Source organism: Scyliorhinus torazame, chromosome 15, assembly GCF_047496885.1.
Source record: "Scyliorhinus torazame isolate Kashiwa2021f chromosome 15, sScyTor2.1, whole genome shotgun sequence".
Taxonomy (NCBI): domain Eukaryota; kingdom Metazoa; phylum Chordata; class Chondrichthyes; order Carcharhiniformes; family Scyliorhinidae; genus Scyliorhinus; species Scyliorhinus torazame.
Genome location: NC_092721.1, coordinates 118,686,102 through 118,713,747, shown reverse-complemented (window position 1 = coordinate 118,713,747; position 27,646 = coordinate 118,686,102). Strand labels below are relative to the sequence as shown.

Genomic DNA, 27,646 nt, shown 5'->3' with positions numbered 1-27,646 from the left:
GGAGACCCTCTGGGGGGTGTACTGCAGTGCATCACCAGAGCAGTCCAAGCAACGGAACCGCATTTTCAGCTGTCCAATGCACCGCTCAAGGACAGCATGGGAAGCAGCATGGACCTCATTTTTTAAAAATTCATTTACAGGATGTGGGTGTCACTGGTTAGGCCAGCATTTATTACCCATCCTTATATTGCGTCACTGTCTGGGTCTCAGGCCTCCACAGCACTGTTATCAGTCAGGACTTCAGTGGGTACTCCTTGCACCCGAAGAGCCAACCCGTCATCCTGGGGTGGTCCTCGAAGATGCCAGGGATGTCCAAGTGCCCCAGGATGTAGCTGTCATGCACGCTCCCAGAGTAGCATACACACACAATCTGAACATTCAGGGACTGGAACCTCTTCCTATTAATAAAGGGTGCTCCCTCACGCTCCGGTGTGTGCAAGGCATCATATGTGCCATCTATCGCCCCCTGGACCTGGGGCATCCATGCGATGGCAGAGAATAGCGGAGAATAGTGCAGCCCGGGCACCTCGTGGGCTTGGTCCAGGTTCAAGGTAATGTAGTTAGATGCCTGGGCACACACGGCATCATGACCTGAAACAGAGGATGAACCTGAGAATGTGTTTTCATGTCTAGAATTTTGTCATAGAAGTGATCTGTCCATCAATGTGTGATGTGTCCCACGTATCAGTGCCATTCTCCGTCCAGGCTGTGCAGGCCCTCCCACACGGCCCAATCTCATTGGAGCCAAATCCTGGCTTCCACATCTTCCACTGCCGCTCAAGGTGCAGTTGAACATCCTTGGCTTCCAGAGTATTTAACCCACGGTGACGTATCAATTACATGCAGAACTCATCATGCAGAACTCAACAAAAGCATCAGCAATCTGTGAAAGCATTTCTTCAAAGGCATTAGCGGGTGGCCCATTTGGAACACTATCGCACACCAAGTTCCGCAGCATCTTCTTGCTTCAAAACACCGAACACTGGGGCAGCAGTTCCAATGCCCTGGAGTTGCATGCCAGAAATTGGAAATGGCTAATCACCTCCTCATTTCCCCTCAGCAGCCATTGCGCCTGCTTCACGTGTTTACAAAGAGTACTAAATGGTGTCCGCGTGATTTCTCATTGGGGAGTTGGGTAATTACCAGAAGGCCACTGCATTCAACTTCAATCTCGCTAATGTGATTGAAATTATTGCAAATGAGGGCTAATGGCATTCTTATCATGTTTGGGCATAATCCAGAACTCGCCATCGGGAGTAGGCCTGGTGAATTACAAACTGGTACCCGCTCGGAGAAAATCTCGATTTTGGCCTTTCCCGCCATTTATCCACACTGGGCACATCGCGGTGGTTGATTTGCGGCCATAATTTCCGCCTGGCTAGACTTCAGCACCATATCAGAAGCTCAGATTTTCAAAATTACTCCCAATAAACCATCCGATATAAACCTGGACAATCATAGTATGGGCGGTCAGTTGAGACAGAAGGCAGCCTCCGAGAGATAGTTCAGGTTCGAGATACAGGTGGTGGACTAGTGTCTGTGCCGGATAAAGTTATTGAGGCATTTGAGGCAGTCTGTAATGATGGAGTCTCTGGAGGGGTTGGAGTATCTTTAGGTGGAGGAGGATGATTGGGAAGGGTTAACAGAGCCGTGGGGAGTGAAGGATGTCCGGACAACTATTAGGTGAATACAGACTGGTAAGGTGTGAGGCCGGATGGGTTTCCAGTGGAATTTTATTAAACGTTTGCCGTTTGCTGATCGGCTGGTACTGTTATTGGTGGAGATTTGGGAACGCAGGGGTCTCCTCCAGAGACAATAATGCAAGTGTCCATCTCGCTTCTGTTAGAAAAGGAAAAGTGGAGTGTGGGTCGTTCCACCCGATTTCCTTAATTGTGGATGCTAAGGTTTTGGCCAAGGTTCCAGCGCTGAGGTTGGAAGAGTGTCGCCCTCAGGTTATTGGGGAGGATCAGATGTGGTTTGTGAAGGGTAGGCATTTGTCACCTAATGTGTGGAGGTTGTTAAACGTATTGTGTCCGTCAGAAGGAAGGGAGCAGGTGATTATTGTGGCATTGGATGTCGAGAATGCTTTTGATAGGGTTGAACAGGGATGCTTGTTTGTGGTGTTGGAACGGTTTGGGAGAGGGCCTAATTTTGTGTTGTGCGTTGAATTGTTATTTAAGGCACCTAAGGTTAGTGTCCATATAAACAATGGGAGTTTGGGATATTTTCAGTTGCACAGGGGAACAAGGCAGGGATGCCTTATGTCTCCATTCTTGTTTGCATTCACAATAGGGCCTTTGGCCATTGCACTGAGGGACTTGGATAGGTGGAGAGGGATAATGGGAGGGGGGGACAGCATGCAGGTGGAACACAGGGTATCCTTGTTCACTGATGATTTTCTTTTGTATGTGACAGACCCGATCCTCACATGGCACTGTTGAAGCGTTTTGGGGCTTTTTCAGTGTACAGATTGAATTGGAAGAAAAGTGAGTGTTTTCCAGTCACTCTACCGGGGAGGAAAACCAATTTAATAATCAATAATCTTTATTAATTTCACAAGTAGGCTGGCATTAACACTGCGATGAAGTTACTGTGAAAATCCCCTAGGCGCCACACTCCAGTGGCTGTTCGGGTGCGCTGAGGGAGAATTCAGAATGTCCAATTAATTTAGGGATGTTGCTGTTCCATTTAACGGGTTCTCATTTTAGGTATTTGGGGTTCCAGGATGCTCAGGATTGGACCCGGCTTCGGAAATTGAATTTAATGAGCCTGGTGAGTATATTGGGGGGGGATCATCTCGCATCTCGCTCTGTCCTTGGAGGGCAGAGTTCAGTCGGTGAAGGTGAACATTTCCGGGGGGGGGGGTTTCTGTGTTTGCCGGTTTTTCTGCCGAATTCCTTCCTTGAATGAGTTAAGAGACTGATTTTGTCCTTTATTTGGGAGGGTAGCTAGTATTCAGAAGACGATCCGTCAGAAGGGTCAGCAGTCGGGGGCTTGGCGTTGCCGAGCTTGATATATTAATACTAAGTGACGAATGCGGAGAAGGTGCAGGGGTGGTATGGGGATCCTGAGGTTCTTTGGGGGCGGATAGAGTGGGGTTCGTGTAGGGAGTCGCGGTTGATGGAATTAGTGATGACCTCACTGCCGTTTTCTCTGGGGCAATAACCTGCGAACCCGGTGGTGGTCTCCACATTGAAGATATGGAGACAATTTCGGCAGCACTTCAAATTGGGGGCGATATCGAAGCTGGCGCAGGTTTGTACGAACTAATGTTTGAGCTAGCAAGGTTGGATGTCAGGTTTAGGGGATGGGAGGAGAAGTGGGTGGAAGGAATGAGGGATTTGTTTTGGGAGGAGTTGTCGGAGAAATTTGGGCTTTTGCAGTTGGATTCATTTAGGTATCTACAGGTTCGCAATTTTGTGAGAAAGATCTTTCCGACATTCCCTGTGGTGCCGTCATCCTCATTGCTGGAGGCTTTTGTCACTTGCAGGAATGGAGGAGGGGAATAACGCAGGGATTTCTGGAAGGATTGTGGCGGAGGCCAAGTGGGAGGAGGTGTTGAGGTTGGAATTGGAGGACGGGGTGTGGTGCGAGGTTTTGCGGAGGGTGAATGCTATGTCTTTGTGTATGAGATTAGGGTTAATACAGTTGAAGATAGTGCATAGGGCATAGGTCTAGGACGAGTAGGTTGTTTGCAGGAGTGGAGGATACGTGTGAAGTTGTGGGAGGTGTCCGGCTAACCATATGCACTTTTCTGGTCGTGACCGAAGCTCGTGAGGTTCTGGGTCTCCTTCTTTAGCACCATGTTGTCGATTCTGCAAATTGAACTGAAGCCCTGTCCCTTGGGGGCCATATTTGGTGTGTCAGACATTCCGGAACTGCAAATGGGAACGGGGGCTGATGTCCTGGCCTTCACCTTGCTGATTGCTCGAAAGCGGGTATTGATGGGGTTGGAGGTCAGCTTCTCCACCTAGTGCCTCAGTGTAGAACATAGAACAGTACAGCACAGTACAGGCCCTTCGGCCCACAATGTTGTGCCGACCATTTATCCTAATCTAAGATCAACCTAACCTACACGCCTTCAATTTACTGCTGTCCATGCTCCTGTCTAAGAGTCGCTTAAATGTCCCTACTGACTGACTCCACCACTTCTGCTGGCAGTGCATTCCACACACCCACCACTCTCTATGTAAAGAACCTATGTCTGACATCTCCCCTATACCTTCCTCCAATCACCTTAAAATTATGTCCACTCGTGACAGCCATTTCCACCCTGGGGAAAAGACTCTGGCTATCCACTCTATCCATGCCTCTCATCACCTTGTACACCTCTATCAAGTCACCTCTCTGCCTTCTTTGCTCCAGTGAGAAAAGCCCTAGCTCCCTCTACCTTTCTTCATAAGACATGCCCTCCAGTCCAGGCAGCATCCTGGTAAATCTCCTCTGTACCCTCTCCAAAGCATCCACATCCTTCCTATAATGAGGCGACCAGAACTGAACACAATATTCCAACTGTGGTCTAACTAGAGTTTTATAAAGCTGCAGCATAACCTCGCGGCTCTTAAACTCAATCCTTAAACTTAATGAAACCCAACACACCATACACCTTCTTAACAACCCTATGAACCTGGGTGGCAACTTTGAGGGATCTATGTACGTGGACCCCAGGATCCTTCTGTTCCTCCACACTTCCAAGAATCCCGCCTTTAACCCTGTATTCAGCATTCAAATTCGACCTTCCAAAATGAATCACTTCACATTTATCAAGGTTGAACTCCATCTGCCACTTCTCAGCCCAGCTCTGCATCCTGTCAATGTCCTGTTGTAACCTGCAACAACCCTCAACACTATCTACAACTCCCCCAACCTTTGTGTCATTTACAAACTTACTAACCCACCCTTCCACTTCCTCATCCAAGTAATTTATAAAAACCACAAAGAGCAGAGGTCCCAGAACAGATCCTTGCGGGACACCACTGGTCAACGACCTCCAGTCGGAATACTTTCCATCCACTACCACTCGCTGTCTTCTTTCGTCCAGCCAATTCTGTATCCAAACAGCCAAATTTCCCTATATCCCATGCCCCCTAACTTTCTGAATGAGCCTACCATCGGGAGCCTATTCAAATGCCTTACTGAAATCCATCACATCCATTCCCCGATCTTCATCAATGTGTCTCATCACATCCTCAAAGAATTCAATGAGGCTTGTGAGGCATGACCTACCCCTCACAAAGCCATGCTGACTATCTTAAATCAAACTATGTTTTTCTAAATAATCATAAACCCTATCTCTCAGAATCCTTTTGAATATTTTGCTCACCACAGATGTAAGACTGATGGGTCTGTAATTCCCAGGGATTTCCCTATTCCCTTTCTTGAACAGGGGAACAACATTCGCCTCCCTCCAATCATCCAGTACTACTCCAGTGGAGAGTGAAGACGCAAAGATCATCGGCAACGACGCAGCAATCTCCTCCCTCGCTTCCCGTAGTAACCTTGGGTATATCCCATCAGGCCCGGGGGACTTATCTATCCTGATGCTGTTCAAAATTTCCAGCACATCCTCCTTCTTAATATCAACCCTCCTTCTTAATATCAGTATGACTATGGAATGGAATGTTATGGAATTGTTAAGTACAACATGTGGGGGCAATTGAGGGGTTCCACCAGAGATGGCTGCAATTTGTTCCCTATTTTAAAGAACTGGTCACCATTAGTTGCTAGGGAGGGGGGAATGGAGGGAGTTCGGGTGGGGTCTTTTTGTTGAGGGTCTTTTTGTTTAGAGAGGAGGTCTGGGGGTGGGGGGTATGGTTTTGGGTTGTTTGTTATTGTTCTATTGTGCTGCATAAAATTTAAAATGTTGAATAAAATATATATTTGAGAGAAAGTACCATTTTAAAATATGTTTTATTTGTTAATGGTGGGGTGGGGTGATTTATCTCCATGTATCCAAATCCAGGCTTCTGGATTATTCATCCAGCTACCATTCTGCAGTCATTCCCACAGTTCAGTCAACACCAGTGGGAGGCAGGATAAACTATCCTGGAAGAATAAGAAGGATATGAAGATAGGTCTCCCCATTTTCAAACAATCCACACAATTTGGAATATGGGGTGAGATTCTCTGACCCCCCGCCGGGTCGGAGAATCGCTGGGGGCTGGCGTGAATCACGCCCCCGTCGGTTGCCGAATTCTCCGGCACTGGAGATTCGGCGGGGGCGGGAATCGCGCCACGCCGGTTGGCGGGCCCCCCCCCCCCCCCCCGGCGATTCTCCGGCCCGGATGGGCCGAAGTCCCGCTGCTAGAATGCCTGTCCCACTGGCGTGGATTAAACCACCTCTCTTACCGGCGGGACAAGGCGGCGCGGGCGGGCTCCAGGGTCCTGGGGGGGGGGGGGGGGGGGGCGCTGGGCGATCTGGTCCCAAGGGGTGCCCCCACGGTGGCCTGGCCCGCGATCAGGGCCCACCGATCCACGGGCGGGCCTGTGCCTTGGGGGCACTCTTTTCCTTCCGCCTTCGCCATGGTCTCCACCATGGCGGAGGCGGAAGAGACCCCCTCCACTGCGCATGCGCGGGGATGCCGTGAGCGGCCGCTAACGCTCCCGCGCATGCGCTGCCCGGCAATGTCATTTACGCGCCAGCTGGCGGGGCACCAAAGGTCTTTCCCGCCAGCTGGCAGGGCGGAAATCAGTCCGGCGTGGGCCTAGCCCCTCAAGGTTAGGGCTCGGCCGCTCAAGATGCGGAGGATTCCGCACCTTTGGGGCGGCGCGATGCCGGACTGATTCGCGCCATTTTTGGCGCCGGTCGGCGGGCATCGCGCCGATTACGGAGAATTTCGCCCATGGTTGCAATAGCATTTTCAAAAAAAGGTCAAGTCTTGATTTGGTCAAGGGTGGCATGTGGCGCAGTGGTTATCACTGGGACTACGGCGCTGAGGACCCGGGTTTGAATCCCAGCCCTGAGTCATTGTCCATGTGGAGTTTGCACATTCTCCCCGTGTCCGTGTAGGTTTTACCCCCACAACCCAAAGATGTGCCGGTTAGGTGGATTGGCCACGCTAAATTGGCCCTTAATTGGAGAAAAAATAAGTGGGTACTCTAAATTTTTTTTTTTTTAAGTTTAGATTTGATCTTAAGATCTGGATCAAAGTTTGCTATTCTGCAGAATATTTTCTTGAAGATATCCACTAAAAAAGTCCGAGATTGTTCTTGCCACCATGAATTGACTAAAATGCTTGTTGACCTGCCATTTAATACTAGATAGATATTCTGCAAGTAATGTAGCAATGCTTTCAAATAGGCCCAAAGATGATAGTGGTACTTTTGTGTCAGAGGAATCAAGATTACCAAGATTTCTTCTGTCCCTGCCACAAAAATGTTAGTAAAATGCACTACCTTTCAGTGTCAACGGTAATGTCCGTGTGACATTATATTGTACTCCAAAATGTTCAAATGTAAGTTTGCAAGTGTAATTTCCAGCATTTTCTTTTTCTAGCTTGTTAAACAGTAGTGATGATCCTGTGTGAATATTTTCTTGACAGTTCTGTAAGATACAACCAACCAATTGTTGTCAATATTTTAAAAAGCATAGTCAAAACTTGCACCACGATCATTAAAAACAAATAATTCTTATCAAAGTTCAAGCGGATTGTATTTCACCAGCCATCAAGGAAAACATTGGTCATAATAAACACATTCAGTAATATGAAATTACCCCTGTTCTCTGTAAACATTTTTTGAATTTAAGGTATATCAGATTATTACGGTGGAATCATTCACATTTCAATTTTCTGAAACCACACTGTTTTGCGAATGTGATAAATAAATGGCTTCTGGAATGTATTCGAACATTGTTGTTCAGGTTTCAAATACTTTTGAAGCAATTGATCGGTACAATTTTCTTTAAAAAATGAAATTATGTATCATCGGTCACTTATTTTTCAAATAGGGCCCTTAACAGTTAGCTCCGCCACTGCCCCAAAGGAACATTAGTTTTTTTTTTGTATATCCCACCTTGTTCAAAACTCGATTGCAGAATCAGCAGACTGTCGAACACCACCTCACTAGCTCAATTAGAGTCAGCTTTATCGTCGCCTGATTTTGTCACCACTTAACCTGTGGCAGAATCACTGAGGTGACTTGTGTGTCCCTATTGTACCACTTGTATTCAAAACAGGGCAATAGTGAGGTCAATATACCATTCAGCCGCTCGAGCCTTCTCCACCATTTAATAAGATCATGGCTGATCTGATATAGTTAGAGAAATAGATGCATCGAATTAACGCCAAGTTCCGCCCATTTCCAATTTGACGATTCACCGAATTATAGAAATTTCACAGCACAGAAAGAGGCAACTTGTCCCACCATGTTCACACTGGCCAAACAAGCCATCCAGCCTAATCCCACTTTCCAGCATTTAGTCTGTGACCCTGCAGGTTACAGCACTTCAGGTGTAAATTCAGACACTTTTTAAATGAGTTGGGGGTTTCTGCCTCTACTACCCTTTCAGACAGTGACCCCCAGAAATCTCTGGGTGGAAAAAAAATTCCTGATCTTTCTCTGATCACTTTACTATATTACTATATGTCCCCATGTCACTGTATTCTGTGCTAAACTAAATGACCCCTTCCCATCCAGTCTATCCAGGCCCTGAATAATTTTGTACATTTCAATCACAATTCCCCTCAACCTCCTCTGTTTCAAGAACATCCCCAGCCTATCCAATCTTTCCTCATAACTGTAATTTTCCATCCTCCGAAATCTCATCTGCACCCACCCTGTAATGACCTCCAATTGGCATTATTGGTTGGTCAATTGGCATATGAGCTTCCTCAATGATAGCTCATTGAGGGGGCCCATATAAGCACCTGTGAAGGCTTTGTGAGGCAGTCTTAAGTTGACTGCAATGCTAGCAGCACTGTTTGGAGCTGCTCGTGTATATAAGTTATTGCAAATAAATACTGGTGTGGTGACGGAACCCCTGCCTCCTGTGGATCATTACACACCCTATGCAAATTCATCCTTTCTGGAATGAGGTGACCACTTCCCTAACTGCCCATGACCGCTTCCATTCCTGCCCCATGACCGTTTACCCTTCTGCCCCATGACCGTTTACCCTCTGCCCATGCCTGCTTCCACTTCTGCCCCATGACCACTTCCTTTCCTGCCCCATGACGGCTTCCTTTCCTGCCTCATGACCTCTTTCCCTCCCGCCCCATAGTCTTTTCCCCCCCACCACCGCTCCATCGCCACTTTCCTCCCACCCCATTGCAGCTTTCCCTTCCACCCCATGGCCACTACCTACCTCACTCCACTATGCACTCTCTTCCTGGCGCTCCCTGTACCCTGGAGCTTTGAGGTATTACTACCCCACTGTTTCCTGCTCACTAATGAGTCTATCAGTAGCCAGTGCAGGGAGAAACCAGTCTCAGCCTGGACAAGCAGCTTCATACTGTTTTTCAAATTTTACACATCAGCCTGGCCTACAGCAAAACTCCTGGATGTACTAGTTTGGGAAAACCTGATTTAATCCTTTGTTTTGTTTGACCTCCCCACTACCTTATATTTCCCTGGGCTGAATTCCATTTGCCACTTCTCTGCTCATCTGATCTTCATTGATATCTTCCTATCTACTGCAATCCTCCTCACTATCTACCGTGCAGTCAATTTTTATGTCATCTGCCAACTTCTTAATTGTTCCCCCTATGTTTGTGTCCATATCATTAATACATACCACAAAAAGCAGGAGACCTAATTGTAGCACCGTCAATATGACGCGAGGCAGGTTGAGGTAATGTCAATTGAAGGCTTTATTAAGCAGAACTTTATCCCCAGCAGCGTGGTTACAGAACACAACTGCTGAGGGAAATGGAGGGAAAAACTGGGTTCTTATACCGGCATTTCTGGGTGGAGTCCAGTAGGTGGCAGATCGTATCAGGACCTGGCATCCCTCCACCAATAGCCTGTCGACACGTGGTGTACCGTATTACCCCTAATACATACCACCACACTAATACTGAGCCCTGCGGAAACCCACTGGAAACATCATCCAGCAACAATTATCCTTTTTTTCTTGCCACTGAGCCAACTTTGTAACCAGCTAGCTACATTCTCCTGAATTCTATGGGTTTTTATGTTTTTAACCTGTCTGCCATATGGGATCTTGGGTGGCATTTTGCACTTCTGTCCATGTTGGGTGAGTTCAGCAATGGAAGCGGAAAACATTACGGGAAGGCCAAAGTCACGTTTTACATTGGTGTAAACCTGTTACACGATTGTCCCTGCAAACTCCCCACCCCATCAGTGAAGGGGCATGTTGGCTGATGTTCAATATCGGCAACATAATTTCAACATATTAACATAAAATAATTGGGCCCTTAATCACTACCGCCCCCATCAGAAACTGGAGTGACAGCAGAACGATGTGAAAGACAACTGGAGACCAAGGCATGCACCTGTTGAGCAGCTCTCCCAGGGGAGCTCAGCTGAGTGCAGTGCTCAGGGGAGAGAGAGTCAGTTTTTAAAAATAAATTTAGAGTACCCAATTATTATTTTCCAATTAAGAGGCTGGGGCGGGGGTTAGCACTGTAGGTAGCTGTGCTAACCACTGTGCCACCGTGTCGCCCAGGAAGAGAGGGACATTCCAGGACAGCACACCCTGGTACTGCATAGGATAGTGCCTAGGTACTGCCAGGCAGCAGTGCCTGGGTAGTACCAGGGGGCAGTGCCAAGGTGGTGTGCAGAGGTGGTTTCAGAGTGAAATTCAATGCGCCGGGGCAGTCCTTAAAAATGGAGGCCGGATCCTCAAGTGACTAAGTTGCTGGTGAGGCAGGTGAATCAGAGGCTACTCCTCCAATTATACGTCATGGGAGCCACATCTTTAAGTTTTTTCTTGAAAGTCCAAGGCAATACGACGGAGAATGCCACCGTTGCTGTCACCGGTTTCAATGCTGCTTTTCCCAGCCACCATCGACCTATGCCGATTTCTAGGAAAATCTCACCCTTAATCACACCAACCCAAACTACTGCCTCATCAATGTCTGGTTGTTGCAGTTAAAAGAAAACCCCAACACTATGTTCATCGCTGCTGATTGGAGGTAGCAGTTGGGAGGTAATCATTTTGAGTGCCCATTAAAGCTGCAGTTAGTGAAAACGAGCAGCAGGTTTGGAGAGTGATCTTTTGCAGTTGATGGGTAACAGTTTGAAAACCTTTCACATTTAATGTCCTTGTTCCTTCCGCCACTATAAAAACTTTGCCTGCTTCTGTAAATATGTGCTTCCTTACATGTTGATTTTTCACTACCTCTTTAAAGTGCTATTCCCAGTGGAAGTGTAAGTTCCAAATTGACTAAGCAGAATGTAATTACCTTATACCATTTCATATCTTCTGGATTATTCTTGTACTTTTCCATGTGTGGACAAAACAATTCAATAGATGATCCAATTACTCCCTCTCGTTTATACGTTAGTTCTTCAGTGTAACATTCTTCCTTGATTGGTGTGACATATAAACACTCATTTGGACCTGTAATATTGTGCGTTCCATTGCTATTAAGCAAAAAGTAAGTTAGAATAGGTTGTGTTGAACATAAATCTGACAAAATAACCAGAACTGATTTAGTAGCTAGGTTACAATTGTGTTTTTTCACTCATTTCCTTATTCCTTACAATAGATATTTGCAAAGGATTTATGATTAGTCATTATAATGAAGTAAAGGCATACACACTCTAATGGTACCATGGTGCTTTATTAATGCAACACACATTTAATATGCAGCACGGTAGCATTGTGGATAGCACAATTGCTTCACAGCTCCAGGGTCCCAGGTTCGATTCCCGGCTTGGGTCACTGTCTGTGCAGAGTCTGCACATCCTCCCCGTGTGTGCGTGGGTTTCCTCCGGGTGCTCCGGTTTCCTCCCACAGTCCAAAGATGTGCAGGTTAGGTGGATTGGGCCATGATAAATTGCCCTTCGTGTCCAAAATTGCCCTTAGTGTTGGGTGGGGTTACTGGGTTATGGGGATAGGGTGGAGGTGTTGACCTTGGGTAGGATGCTCTTTCCAAGAGCCGGTGCAGACTTGATGGGCCGAATGGCCTCTTTCTGCACTGTAAATTCTATAATTCTATAATTTAATGCACTGCTTAAACTGCATCTAAATCTCAATGCAAAGTTGTTTTCAGAAGCACAGTCACAAGAACAGAGTTCAGTGAAAGTTTACTGGATTAATACCAGAAATGGGCATGTTATCTTATGAGGAAAGATTGGACAGGTTAAGTTTGTATCCGCTGGAGTTTAGAAGAGTAAGAGCGACTTGATCAAAACCTTTAAGATATCCTGAGGGGGTCCTGATATAGAATCATAGAATTTACAGTTCAGAAGGAGGCCATTTGGCCCATCAGGTCTGCACCGGCCTTTTGGTAAGGGCACACCACTTAAGCCCACACCTCCACCCCATTCCCGCAACCCACCCAACCTTTTTAACACTAAGGGCAATTTATCATCGCCAATCCACCTAACCTGCACATCTTTGGACTGTGAAAGGAAACCATAGCACCTGGAGGATACCCACACACACACTGGGAAAACGTGCAGACTCCACACAGACAGTGACTCAAGCTGGGAATCGAACCTGGAACCCTGGAGCTGTGAAGCAACTGTGCCAACCACTGTGCTACCGTGCTGCCTGGGTGGATGTAACAGCGTGGATATGGAGAGAATGGGCATGATTTAACCACCACATTGCGCCCAGCGCAGATCTGGGCGCTCCAGTTAAATAGCGGGAAAGGACAAAATCGAGATTTGTGCCGGGTGGAAATCAGTTTGCTATCTAACCGGCCCTCTCCCGATGGTGAGTTCCAGATCTTGCCCAAACGTTTTTTTTTCTTTTTCTGTTTTAAAATTTTTTTATTCTTTTTTAAAATTTAGAGTACCCAATTTTTATTTTTTTTCCCCCCAATTAAGGGCCAGTTTAGCCTGGCCAAACCCACACAGACATGGGGAGTACATGCAAACTCCATACGGACAGTGACCCAGGGCCAGGATTTGAATCCGGGTCCTCAGTGCCTCAGTCCCAGTGCTATCCACTGCTCCACATGCCGCCCTTATCTCGCCCAAACATGGCAAGCATATTATTAACCCCAATTTGCATTAATTTCCATCTCATTCATGAGATTGGAATCAAATGCAATGGCCTCCCGGGAATTAACTGGCTCCACAGCAAGGAATAATGCGGACGTCGTTTAGTGCTCCGTTTTAAAAACGTGAACCTGGCGCAATGGTTGCTGACGGTAACTGACGAGGTGAGTTGCCATTTTCATTTTCTGGCATGCAGCTCAAGGGCACTGGATAACTGCCCCAGTTATCAGGGGAAGGGGGGTCACCCTTGGTCAGGGGACTGAAGCATTCCATTTCGGGGGTCACTACTGGGCCAGGGGCAGGACAGGGAGGGTGCAGTGGGGTGAGTGGTTTTTCATCTGTGAGGCCTTCAAGCCATCTTTACATATTGTGGACAGCCATAAGAGGGGCAACAAACAGCTGCCGCCTGTCCTGACTAAGGGATTTTCACAGTAACTTCATTGTAGTGTTAATGTAAGCCTACTTGTGACAATAATAAAGATTATTATTATGATTAACTTTCAGGACAGAGCTCTGATCTTGGTTGTATGCTGAAGATCACTTCAACTCACTTTGACTATGAGCAGCCCCAAGCTTTGCAGCTGAAGGCTATTGCTAACAAGGTATTGGCCTTGTTAGTTGTAAAAGCACTTCACAGGTGTGATCTAACGGATAAAGCCTCGCCCTATGAAAAGCAGGTGAGGATGAGGGCCTCTCTGGTCTTCCAGGCATGTCAGACCCTTGCTGCTGCCTGTCCTCCATCCTCTGGCTCCTCCTCTGGCTCCTCCCCGGGCTTGTCCACCATCCCCTCCTGACATAAGACGCGGCGTGGGCAGTAAAACTGGCGAGAATCCTCTTGTGAGATTTACCCGCTTGCCACGCATTGCGAGATCTAACTGGATCTCCCGCGATGTCACGGTTTGAACTCCCCCAATGGACGGGATCTAAATTTGCATATTTAATTGTGCAATTGACGAATGTGATATAAAATAGTTACTTTAGAGATATTAGTTAATGTAATGTAGAAATAAGCCACTTTGATTCTGGCAGGTAGAGACAAAGGATTTGAGACCGCATGGAAAAAGCAGGAAGAGGTGTGTCTATGAGAGTGATGCTGCATTGATAGGGGCCGGAGAAAGGGATTGGAAGTGAGCCAATCAGAATAGATCAAACAAGTCAGGAGGGACAGAGGATGACCTATGGGTGTCGAGTATGTGAAACTTGATGCCATTTGAATGTATGAGTACTGATCTCTTTGTCTGGGACATTCACTTAGTTCCCGGGGCTGCAGACAGCAACATGTTATCTGTATCACTGTGGACTAGGTTGCTTGCAAGCTGAATAAAATAACTTCTGTTTTACTTGCAAATCCATCTCGACTTTTATTGAGGCCAGACTGACGGATAAAGAAATTTGGGAATCAACATTTGGTGCCGAAAACCGGGATTTCTCAGGGCGATCCTGGTCCAACTGCGAAATCAGAATTAGACTGATTATGAACAGGAGGATGGGGAACGAGGGCCCTCAATGTAGAACTGGAAAATGACCGTGCATTGATTGTTCCCCATTTCTTATCGTCTGATTAGTCTGGTCACTCGCGGTTGGCACAGAAAGACCGCCTCAACGAAATCACAGGTCAGTCTGGGGATTAGCAATTTAATTGATGGGATTTCATATTGTTGTTTCGGCTTGGGTTAGGGTTTTGGGTTGATGTGACATCTCAAATGATGATTCAATTCCAAGTATAAGGGTTCAGAGGCTGATGGGACTTCAGGAATGAAGGTTCAGTCTATTATATGGGTTCAGGGACTGATGGGACTTCAGTACTGAAGGTTCAGTCCAGTATAACTGTTTTTAAATCTGAAGATGGTTCAACTCTATGTGTGAGTGTTTTAAATATATAGTTGATTAAGCTAAAATTGTCTCCTTGGACTGTATTGGCGAAAAACGCAGTTCCGAGGACTAGTTGAGATTGTGGGGAATGCTGCATATTGGTTGAAGCAGAAGTCTCTCAACGGGTTAACAGCAGCAGGCAAAGTTATAGACAGACAGTGCTTCTCACTCAAGCTTTGAGATAACAGCACCAGTCGCTAGTGTAATCGGATACCTTTCCTTTGAGTCAGTGAACACCAGCAAAGTTACGTTTTGAATTAATTAAAGGAAACCAGTGGGTTTCTCCACCTCTTTGATAAAAGTTATTATTTTCGAAAGCAATTGATTGAAATTGCCAGAATCTTAAGTTTTACTTACTTGAAATAAGGTTTATCTCATTTTATCTGGAGATTAATAGAAACTTAAAGAAGATCATGGACACCATTTTAAAAAGTGTCAATCTGGAGATGATAGTTGATTTTGCTAATACTTATGTGTATGTAAAAGAAAAAAACTTGTTAAAAGAAAAATTGTTAAGATAAAGAAATAATTAAGTTGTAAATGTTATACAAGTTTGTGTTAAGCAAATTGTAAATTTAGTTCTGAGTTGAGATCAGAGCTAAGCTTGCAAGTTGCAGTAATTCAATTTGAATTTTCAAACATTTTTAAGTTTAAAAAAAAGCGCAAGTAGAGGAAAGGCGCGGGTCAAACAAGAGATGAGCTACGTAGTTCAATGGCTGGCCTTGAATTGACAGAAAAAGAAAAATTCAATAATTTGGAAAAGTAAGCATATCACCTAAGTCTCTCCAAACTAAGCAGAAACCACAAGATTCGGGAACAAAGGAAGCTGAAACAACTTCTTTTGAAGAGAAAGAACTCCCCCTAGTGACAGGGAGAGACGTTGAAGTCTTGGAACAACCAGGGGAAATAGCTAGAGTGCCCCCTGGTGACATTCGGAGACAGTTACCGATTAGGAAGATGCGAAACCCCGATGCAGTGACTGTGGGAGCGAACCCCACGATAGACGTTTACTTTCCATGGACACCCAGTGAGATGATGGCTATTATGTCTACAATCCCAGATAGAAAAAATCTCCTGCTGCCTTCATGGATTCCTTGAGAAATACCATCTCAATTTATCAAGCTGATTTAAGGGACCTCTGGGCCCTAGTCCAGCAGATTTTAACCCCAGCAGAGTACCGCAATTATCTTAACCACCTGAATTATGCTAGTCATGCCGCACTTCAGCAGGCCTATGCGTTAGACGACGATAGAAGGACACAGATCTTGAATGCGTTGAATAGCACATTTCAAAGGCCCATAAATCTTTCTGTTATCTTAGACCTAAAACCTAAGAAGACTGAAGAGCCAGAGGAATTTCTGGAGCGTTTTAATGAAATCTACCGGGGGCAGTCAGGCGATTTGCTGTATCAAAATGGTCAGAATTCCCCTCAATATTGTGCTATGTTGCCTACCACCTTCTGTGGTTACTGCTGTGAAATGTAATAACATGAATTGGACAGAGAACGACCCTTCCCAGATGGCAAGGGCAGTCAGATTTTATTGGAAGGAGGGTGTAGGCCAAGAAGGAGGCTCAGTTACAAAGGTTAAGACTGAGTATGTAATGAAAAAGGATGATTGGCGATCCCAACAAGCGGCAGAAATGGTAGTTTACCAGCAGGAGCCCCAATATAGTGACTTTGGGTGGGTGGATCAGCGAAGAGGAGGATACCAAACCCACCCACAGGGACCCTCACCCCCTTTTTATGGCCCACCGAACGAATCAATAGCTCTACAACCGCAGCCCCCTCTGAGGGGCCATTGGTCTACTGGAAGAAGAGGACGGGGCAGCCATGTCTTCTGTTCAATCAGCACTTAAATTACCATTATCCGACCACACGCAGCAATTGTCAGGGTTCTAAGGACAGGTGTGTGAGTATCCTATTTCTGAACCTGTGACAGTCACTTACGAGAATAAGTCTGCAGATCATCAGTTTGTAGTGACTACTGGATTGGACAGTAACTTGTTGGCCCGAGATTTACTGTGTATCTTCCAGCTACAGCTAGAATGCGGAGATGAGGGGGTAACGGTTACATCATGGAGGATGAGACAACAGTGCTATATTTCTATCACCCCCCAGTAGTGGACGTTAGACGTTGAACAGTCACTGCATCACGTTACCCTGGCCTATGACAGAACTGGACGAAACAGGGAGTTGGAGGACAAATACCGGCCATTACTTGAGACCGAATGGCCAGTCAAGGTTACAGCCACAGTCACGGGAAAAGAAGGTACAGCCGATTTTGTTACAATATCACCACATTTATGGCCACAGTCAGCTTCGGTAAGCCCTCATATTACACGTCAGGTCCATGACCAGTACCATGCCAGGGATATGGGGCGAATGGTCAGGAGGGCAGTGGATCATTCGGATCCAACAGACTACGCACTTCAAGTCATGCCGGACGGCACTACCATAAAATATTTTGAGGTCCCTGAAACGATTAACACTCGACTGCAGCATCACAGGGGACATGATGTGTTGGAATATGTCAATCCACAGGTCTGGGCGGAATACCCATCACAAGTGGGAAAGACAAATGTTAAACCTATTAAGGTGATGATTAAGGATCATGTAAAGCTACCTTCCATTCGGCAATACCCCCTGAAATCTCAAGCTGCTCCATCAATAGATAAATTAATTCAAGAGCTGTTGAAACAGGGTATTTTGGTCCCTTGCCAATCAGAATGTAACACCCCCATACTTGCTGTGCCTAAACCAGCCAAACCAGACCAGTACCGATTAGTACAGGATTTACGTTCAATCAATGCCATCGCATAGCCGTTACATGCTCTCACCCTCCAACAGGATATTACGGTGTATAGCTCCCACTCGGTCATCGCACTACTGAGGCAACTGCAGACTCAGCATCTTACCGCAGCTCGTCAGAATAGGTATGAGATATACCTTTTGAACAATCCACTTCTGACATTTAAATACTGTACCACTATCAATCCAGCCTGTTTTCTTAGTGGTCCCCCTGTCCATGAAGATGCACCTGTCCACGACTGTTTAGCCTTGATTCAGGAAACTACCACAATAAGGGGCGATTTGAGTGACATTTCGTCAGAACAACCTGACATGATTATGTGTGGTCAAATATCCCACCGGGGTTTAGTTAATGACCTACTGCAGGCCCTCCTTATGCCCGCGCAGATTTCCGTTATTAAATGCGCTGCCCACACGAATGGTACAACCCCAGTTGACGTTGGTAATGAACGAGCAGATTGTGCAGCGCGAACAGCCGCGCAAATTCAGCAAGTGATGGTGCCTAAGATGTTAAGTCAAACTAAACGATCTACTATAAATATGTCTGCTTCTGACAAGTCAATGCCAACCATCCAAGACGTACGCTCCTGAGAGTGATAAACAAATGTGGAAACGGTTAGGTTGTACATATGATTCTGTTTCCTCTTTATGGACCACGCCTGCACATCAGACTTGTATGTCTGATGTGCTGGCTTTATGGGTCATTGAATGTGTACACTTTGCAACTCATTGTGGGGCTCGAGGGACTAGTGATTTGTTGCTGGACACTTGGTGGCACCCTAAAATGCAGGGGTTGGCCCAAAGTATCAGTAATCGGTGTTTGATTTGTCAGCAATATAACACCGGAAAAGGTATCCCTTGTGGGAAGGGGCAAACCCCGTTGCCCAGTGGTCCCTTTGAGATGCTCCAAATGGATTACATTGAGTTGGAAAGGTGTCAATGTTATAAATATGTTTTGGTCATTGTGGATGTGTTCAGCAGATGGGTTGAGGCGTATCCGACTATCGATAATAAAGCTGCTACCTTGGTTAAAGTCTTGATGAGGGAAATCATTCCCCGGTACGGTATACCAGCTCAGTTAAGTTCTGATAATGGGCCTCATTTTATTGGACAAATTAACAAGGAGTTTTGCTCCCAGTTGGGCATACGCCAGCAGTTACACTGTGCTTACAGACTGCAGGCGGCCGGGTTGGTTGAGACACAATCAGACCCTCAAAACTAAATTGGCTAAATTAAGAGCAGACACGGGACTGACATGGCTTAAGTTGCTCCCCGTTGCCCTCTTCCAGCTGCGGGTTATACCTGCGGGACCGGCCCGGCTCTCTCCCGCCGAGATTCTTTATGGCAGGCCTCTTAGAACTCCCTGGAGCCTGCAGGTTCCCAGACTGGTTCAGTTTCATCAGATGACTGAAGAGATGACCACCTATGTTCTAGCCCTCACGCTAGTGCTCAAGGAACTCCAAGGCCAGGTCCGCGCGGCTCACCAGCCATCGCCCCCAGTACCTAGCTCACTTTCAGTCCAGCCCGGTAGTTATGTCATGGTCAAAACTTGGACTAGGAAGGGGTCGGAGCCGCGATGGGACGGGCCCTTCCAAGTTCTCCTTACCACCCCCACAGCAGTTAAAGTGGAGGGGCGAAGTGCTTGGGTCCACCTACATCACTGTAAATTGAGTCCATCTCCACTACTGTAAAAGGTCGGATACTCACCTGCCTCCCTTCTCCAGTGCTATTTTACAGGTGTGGAGCATGATGGAGTGGCTACGCATCGTCTGTCTGATATTTGGCCTCACTTCGCTTGGCGTGTTATTGGCGATGGACATGGAAAAGGGGAATATTATGTATCTGTGTAGCCCCAACCAATCTACAAGGATACATCACCTATGCAAAGGTGATGTTCTTCGCTGCCCCCATATACGAGGACATGGTATCGACTCATGGAAGGTCATCAAAGTTAAGGAGAATGCAGGAGTCATGAAGCAGTTGCACCGGTCCCGGCGATGGGAAGGGAACATTATATGGACATTGCCTTGTTTTTGGAATACATGTAAATTTGATTTTGGATGTGTTAAGAGTGGTACAATAAAGGTAAAATCAGGCTGTCAGAAGAGTGTAGGAAGAGGCTATGAGAAAGAGAAAGGGACTAGAGAGAGGACGGGGCGTATGAGAAGGGAAGTACAGCTAGAACGTAGGTTACCGGCAGATACACTTAAGTTAATTAAAGGCCAAACTGAGGAAAACCCGGGTAGTATGAATCTCTTCTACCAGATTTACCACCGTCTGTATGGCCAGGGACGGGTTGTCTGCTACCCAAACCCCGCAGCGGTGTCTAGGTTATTTTCTGTTTCACCGCTTTGGGGCACTCCCCAAACGGTGGTTCATTGTCAGCATTCCGAGCCACTGCCCGATCAGGTCACTCTTCCTTACGATCCGGGTTCAGCACCACCGGCTATTTGCCTTCCCCTTCCTCGGGATAATTCCCATTCACAGTACGATAGGCTGCGACAGTGGAGGGCGTACATACCTAGCCACTTCACTCCCAATAGGGATTCCCGGTTGTACGAGAATTGCTTCAGCAGTGAAGGATATGGCTGTTTGCTGGTAGAGGTGGACACAAATATAACATGTCTGGTTCCCACCTGTACGGACAGGAGGTGCCATATCACCCAGGCGTCTGGCCAATGCGTTTGTTCATCTTTGTGGGCCTGGCCATCCTTAAATGTGTGATGGGTAGAATGCGGGGTGCATTGGATCAGATCACCGCCCCAATCACCGAAAAAAAAATTTAACTGTTAAAATCCATGAGGGTGAGGCAGATGAAGGGGGGCTAAGACAGGAATTGGAAATGCCTTGTTTTTGGAATACATGTAAATTCGATTTTGGATGTGTTAAGAGTGGTGCAATAAAGGTAATATCAGGCTGTCAGAAGAGCGTAGGAAGAGGCTATGAGGAAGTGAAAGGGACTAGAGAGAGGCTGGGGCGTATGAGAAGGGAAGTACAGCTAGAACGTAGGTTACCGGGAGATACACTTAAGTTAGTTAAAGGGCAAACTGAGGAAAACCCGGGTAGTAAACCTTGGGAGCCCTCGGGGCAATAACCAAGGAATTGTCTCAGCTACGGTTGTTTGCAATGCAGAACCGGTATGCTCTTGACTATCTTCTGGCCCGTGAGGGTGGGGTATGCGCCATAGTGCAGGGAAAGTGTATCATGGGAGTTCAGGATAACATCACTAAATTTATGGATCACATACGGGATCACCTGGACAGAATGCAGGATCCTGGCTCTTGGGGTAACTGGGGATTTGGAGGTTGGAAGGACTGGTTGATAAATATGGCCATGTATCTAGTGGTAGCTATCGGCTGCATCTTTGTGGGCCTGGCCATCCTTAAATGTGTGATGGGTAGAATGCGGGGTGCACTGGATCAGATCACCGCCCCAATCACCGCCCCAAAAAATTTAACTGTTAAAATCCATGAGGGTGAGGCAGATGAAGGGGGGCTAAGACAGGAATTGGAAATGCAGCGACGGATCTTTTTAGATGAGGAACCGTAGCTATGGATTGGATAGTTCGGTTATCATGGAATGATAAAAGGAGGGAATGACGAATGTGATATAAAATAGTTACTTTAGAGATATTAGTTAATGTAATGTAGAAATAAGCCACTTTGATTCTGGCAGGTAGAGACAAAGGATTTGAGACCGCATGGAAAAAGCAGGAAGAGGTGTGTCTATGAGAGTGATGCTGCATTGATAGGGCCGGAGAAAGGGATTGGAAGTGAGCCAATCAGAATAGATCAAACAAGTCAGGAGGGACATAGGATGACCTATGGGTGTCGAGTATGTGAAACTTGATGCCATTTGAATGTATGAGTACTGATCTCTTTGTCTGGGACATTCACTTAGTTCCCGGGGCTGCAGACAGCAACATGTTATCTGTATCACTGTGGACTAGGTAGCTTGCAAGCTGAATAAAATAACTTCTGTTTTACTTGCAAATCCATCTCGACTTTTATTGAGGCCAGACTGACGGATGAAGAAATTTGGGAATCAACACAGTCGCGCCGGGGAGACCACAGAGGTGTGTCGTTTAGCACTGGTCCCCACAAATGGGGACAAGGTGGGACGGCACATGTGGGGAGGGTGTCTTCCGGGCAATTAAAGGCCCCCGGGTAGTCGGCCTGTTGCAGGTGGCACCCTGGCACTGCTGATGCCACCTGGGCACCTTGGCCCTCCCAGCCTGGCAGTGCCACCCTGGCAATGCACCCAGGTGCCATCCTGGCACTGCCAGAGTGCCCAGGTGGTACTGCAAGGCTGGCAGGGCCACTGGCAGGTTGGCAGTGCCAAGGTGGCATTTTGCCCACACTGGGGATCAGACCCAGGGGTGCCCTGCTCTTGTGAGGTGGGATGTGAGGGGTACAAGGACTCCCCCCACAGGTAAGTTGGGGCGTTGGAGGTGTCGCGTTGGGGGATCGAGAGATTAAAGCACCATTTAAAAATGGTGCCCCAATCTCTTCCTGTACCGATGAGCGGAGCTCCTCTGCAGGAAATAAGAAGTCCGAAAAATAACAGAGTCCCGTTTGGTAGCAGGGTCGATCCCGGCGCTTGTAGCACTGGGAAATACCCCCCTACAAGCGGCCACAACAGGATTGTTTTTTCCGTTACATTGCACCCCACAGCTCTCAAGTGACTTCTTGTGGGTACACATGCTATGTCTCAGACCATGATTATTGCATTGCATTTCAATCAAACTTTGAGGGCTGAACACTTCGCCTGGACTCTAGAAACATCAGCACCATAGGGACAGAAGTCAACAATCTAATACTCAAGAGCTGGGCTTTAGAACTGGGGATATCCTCATGATCATAGGGTAAGTGAGTGGATCAGAGCAGGGCACCCTGAGCACGGCTTCCTTGATGTTCCCAGCAGGGGTCTGGGTTCTCGGGGCTCCTGATTTGGCTGGGAGTAAGTATGCAGAGCAAGGTTATCCAGCACAATTGGCTCACTGGATGGCACTCTGAGAGATGGTGGGACATGTAAGGATGGGGGAGGCTTGGGGGATTTGAGGGTCCCGGGGTGGAAGTCCTAACTGATTGTCGGACTCTGTCCTTCTCCAATTCCTTGCAGATCTATCAATATGGCTGATTTTGTCGATCCCGCAGAGGCTGCCCTCATGGCGTTGGTGGGAACCCTGGCGGCCAAATGCCAGAAAAGGCCCGTCGATGCAGGCTGGAGGCAGACCCGATGTGCAGGGGGTCGTCGCAAACCCTGAAGACCCAGCCGTCCATCAGGTCAAGGAGGAACCCAGAGGAGGGGGGGAAGTGGGGGTTACCAGCAAGGATCCAAAGTGCACAGGCATCGTTGGTCTTTCGTGGAGATAACAGACAGCATGTGCCGCTGAGACTCCATCTCAACAAGGAACAAGCACGAAGATTGGGTGTGGGGAGGGTGCGAGGTGTCAGCCAGTGATTGTTTGTGGGGGGGGGGTTTGAGATTTGAGGGGTGGCAGACGGAACTGGTGCCAGAAAAGAGGTGGTAACGTACCTTTGCAACTCGATGGAGGTCGTTGACATTCTTCCGACATTGGGCGTTGGTCCTCCAGGTCATGCTGCCCACACTCACTGCCACCACCTCTCAGGCAGTATTGGTGAACCTGCTGATGTTCCTCTACCCCCCCTCGGGAACCAAGATGTCCTGTCTCGCATCGAGAAGCCTGGTCAGGTTAGCATCCTCAAAGCGAGGAGCAGGTCTGCGTGCTTCCATGCTTGTGTGTTGACTGGGAGTGAGTGGTGAGGGAGTATTTAAAAATAGTTCCCCCTTGTTAGCGGCGAGAAGCTGAGGTGCAAGTCTGACGAATCAGACGGTGAGACAGACAGTAATGGCAAGAAGCTCATCAGGGCTCATTTCAGTGAAATACGGGCTCCGATTTCGCCAACCCGGCTGTCAAGAAACATGCACATCGGGTCTGCCAATCATGCCCAAAATGGCACTTTGAAATTTTTCCGTTAAATCGCACCCATAGTTTCCTCTTGTGGAAGAATCGAGAATTAGGGGGGGTCACTATTTAAAAATAAGGGGTCATACATTTAAGACAGAGACAAGCTGATTTTCTTCCTCTCAGAGCATCGTAAATCTTTCGAACTCTCTTCCTCAAATGGCCATGGAAACAGAGACTTTGAATGTTTTAAGGCAGAGCTAGATAGATTCTTGTTTAACAAGAGGGTGAAAGGTTATCAGGAGTAGGCAGGAATGTGGGGTTTCGGTTACAATCATATCAGCCAGTATCTTATTGAATGGTGGAGCAGGCTCAAGGGACTGTGTGGCCTACTCCTGCTCCTAATTCATATGTTCGCATGTGAGATAAGCAATAAAAACTTGCCCAAATCAATTTTATTCAATGTTGAATACTTTGGTGGGACAAAGCAAAGGGGGTAATCTCATGCCATTGATCAAAAAATGAATGAGACCGACATAACAGACATAGGAGAGCAGATACTGAATACGCTGCCACTAATTCTTCAATTTTTGAAGCTGCTTCGCCCTCTACAAGGCTCAAATCAGAATGATGGTGGAATGCTCACTGCATGCCTGAAAGATTGCAGCCACAAAACACCCAAAAGCATGTTTTAATTCAAGACAAAACAGTATATATTTTGGCATCCCTATCACTGGAACCCTCTACCACTAGCATGCCATAGTGGCAGCATATATTTTCTATAGGATGTGCCGTAGCAACTCATCACCTCTGCACTTCCTAATCAGATGATCACTGCCATTGGGGAGATCAGGAACATGAAAACCTCATTACCTCCAATTCACACACCAGCCTGACCTGGACTAATAGTTTTGTTCCTTTAATGTCACTGGGTTAAAATCATGAATCACCTCAAAAGGACTGCAGCAGTTCAAGAAAACCCACCTTCCCTGGGGAACTAACAATAGGTAATTATTATGGCCTTATCTGTGATGAGCAAATTAAACAAATAAAGAAAACGTCACACTAGTAACATTTTATCATAGCTCAGCAATATTATCCATAAATACGATAATATTAGTAATGTTCCTTAGGAATCAGATGCTACCTGATTTTTTAATAAACTCAGTTTGATTACAAAGTAGAATGTACTTGCCATAAACTGATTAATATGAACTGGTTAATGTTCAATTCCTAATGCCATACCAGTTATATCCTTCAGGTTTCATAACAATATGATGATGTTATTAATCTAATGAAATGTTCTGTTAATGATAACAAGAATCAGCAATAGAGAGCGTTTTATCCATGCAGCTTGGTTGGAGAAAGCCTGACTAGAGTATTCTGGTTGTAAAAGTACAAGAAATGTGTTTATGTACGTTTTTAACTGAGCTAAATTGTGTTTAAAAGTAGAATGGATAAATGTTGTGCTTTGTGCTGCCTGTATATGGCAGGATTAAACACCAACATCCAGTATCATGTGGTCTCCTTTCATTAATCTTAACAGACAAAAACTCACCAGCTGGCATGTGCAATTTCTCAAAAACTGCTCCCAAATGTACCTGTGGCACAGTGGTTTGCATTGCTGTCTCACAGTGCCAGGGAGCCTGGTTAGATTCTGACCTCAGGTGCTGTCTTTATGGAGTTTGCACATTCTCCCAGTATCTGCGTGGGTTTCCTCTGGGTGCTCCGGTTTCCTCCCACAGTCCAAAGATGTGCAGGTTAGGTGAATTGACCATGCTAACTTGCCCCTTAGTGGCCAAAGGTTAGATGGTGTTACGGGGATTGGGGGGGGGGGGGGGGGGGGGGCAGTGATTGGGCCTAGCTAGGGTGCTCTTTCGGAGGGTGCAGACTCAATGGGCCGAATGGCCTCCTTGTACACTGTAGGGATTCTATGATTCTTAAGCATGGATATCAGTCTAACGGGAGAGGAAAATTGATAGGGTGGAAAATGATGGCAAGTGAATGGCAGTGGGGGGTGAAAGGGGGTGGCACTGATAGGGAGTGAACAGCAGTGAAAGGCAGAGTGGTAGTTAGCAAAAGAGGGACAGTTGTTGACAGTGTAAGTGGGAAACAAATGATAATAAAGGGCCAGGTAGATCAGCAGCTTCATAAAGGGAGTGCATACCAATAGAAGAAAAGAGTAAAGGAGACAGACGATTGGGAATTGTGCTTCGGAGGGCAAAACGTAGAAGCTAAGAGATGTGTTTTAGGATGGCAAGAAAGGCAAGTGCCGGCTTCAGATGAAGGAGACTGGAGAGGGAGCATATCAGCACAAAATGAGAGAAGAGAAAGAGTGCCCACATTGACTCAAGAGGAGAGGAAAGAATACCACTTTCAATGGATAGAGTGGAGGAAAAGGGAAGCTTCTCTGCATTGCTGAGGCATGAGTTCCAAGCTCCTACAGATAAGAGACAAGAATGACATTGAACTGAGAGGTTTGAAAACATGTTCCTGGAAACGGGATAGATGCAAAATCCAAAGGGCTCATGTATATTTCCAAACAGTGGCAGCAAGGGGAGCATTTAAGTACCAATGGAATAAGTGAAGGCCTCATTGGCCTGCTGTAAACCTATATGCCACTTTATTCATTTCAGATCCAAAATCAATTACTATACGCAGAAGTATATAAAATGTAAAAAGTGAACATTTTCAGTAGAGTTATGTTCCTTAGCTCCCTAGAAATACATATCCCCCATCAGGCTTTTATTATTCTCCTTCAAGTAAAATTGTGTTACATACTCTGATAGTTTAAGTTACAAATGCCAGGGTAAATATTGTCAGGTCTTGATTTGTCAACTTTTGCTGGCTTTCTGTAAAATGCCACTAGCATACCCATGTGCCATCTAATTTCGAGGTCTGTGCTCACCCACCACCACCACCCTCACCACGATGAATAATTATCATTATTTCTACTTACAAGAGAGAACAAAAATATCTTCCAGTGTCATTGACAGTTGCAGGCCAAAATCCTAGTAAGAATCCTTCGACAACAATTCTGCCTGTTTTGCCCAAGCGTTCCACAGCATCATTTTTGTGAATCTCTCTGAACCAAGTTATTGTAAATCCATGTGTTTTGAGGTTATTCATGGCAAGAGGAGTAGATGCAGTATGCAGTCTACAACTTAAAAGGGCATGTTCGCCTTCAAGGGCAAATACCTTTGTTGATACATCTGGAGGACATCTGTCAATCTGATTTCCTACAAATACAGCATCAATTCTTTAAATTTTATTAGAATACAGCAGTACTTTATACCATAAGACAAAATATTATTTTGAGATCAAAATTTAGCAGATTACATATTACATATACTCATGGAACACCTTTAATGCAGAAAAACTTCCAAGTCACTTCATACAGGCATAATGAGACAAAAGTCAAGATGAAGGATATATTAGGAGGGTTCCTAAAATCTTGTTCAAGGAAGTGGGCTTTAAGGGTGGTTTTAAAAGTGAAGAGAGAGATGCAGAGATTTAGAGAGGAAATGTTGGAGTTCAGGGCCTAGATGGTGGGGCAAAGGTAATGGAGAATGCTCAGGAGGTTAAGTTTGAAGAAAGAAGCATTTTTGGATGTTAGCAGGGCATGAGAAAGATAATAAGATAGGGAGAGTTGTGGCAATGAATAGAATTAAACACAAAGTTGAGAACTTTCAATTTCAGGCATTGATCGACCAGGAGAAAATATAGATGAGCAATTTAGGGGTGATGGACTCTTGCGAAGAATCCGATAATGGCAGTAGAGGTTTGGTTGAGCTGGACTTTATAAATGGTGGAGAGAAAAAAGACAACAGTGGAGTAGATCTGAAGTGGGAAAGGCATGAATTAATTAAACAAAGGAGGCCAAAAGTTTAGTTCAGGGTCAA

At 46.3% G+C, this 27,646-nt stretch overlaps 1 protein-coding gene across 1 annotated transcript in view; it reads right to left on the bottom strand.

Moving 5' to 3' along the window:
* The window catches only part of LOC140391770 (interleukin-18 receptor 1-like), a 102,151-nt gene that overhangs the window by 39,625 nt on the left and 34,880 nt on the right, over positions 1-27,646 (bottom strand). Inside the window, exons 3-5 of the mRNA XM_072476631.1 lie at positions 26,704-26,983; positions 11,367-11,547; positions 7,396-7,543 (exon numbers count right to left, since the gene is read on the bottom strand). Coding sequence (XP_072332732.1) covers positions 7,396-7,543; positions 11,367-11,547; positions 26,704-26,983 — 609 coding nt within the window. The remainder of the gene's footprint in view (positions 1-7,395; positions 7,544-11,366; positions 11,548-26,703; positions 26,984-27,646) is intronic.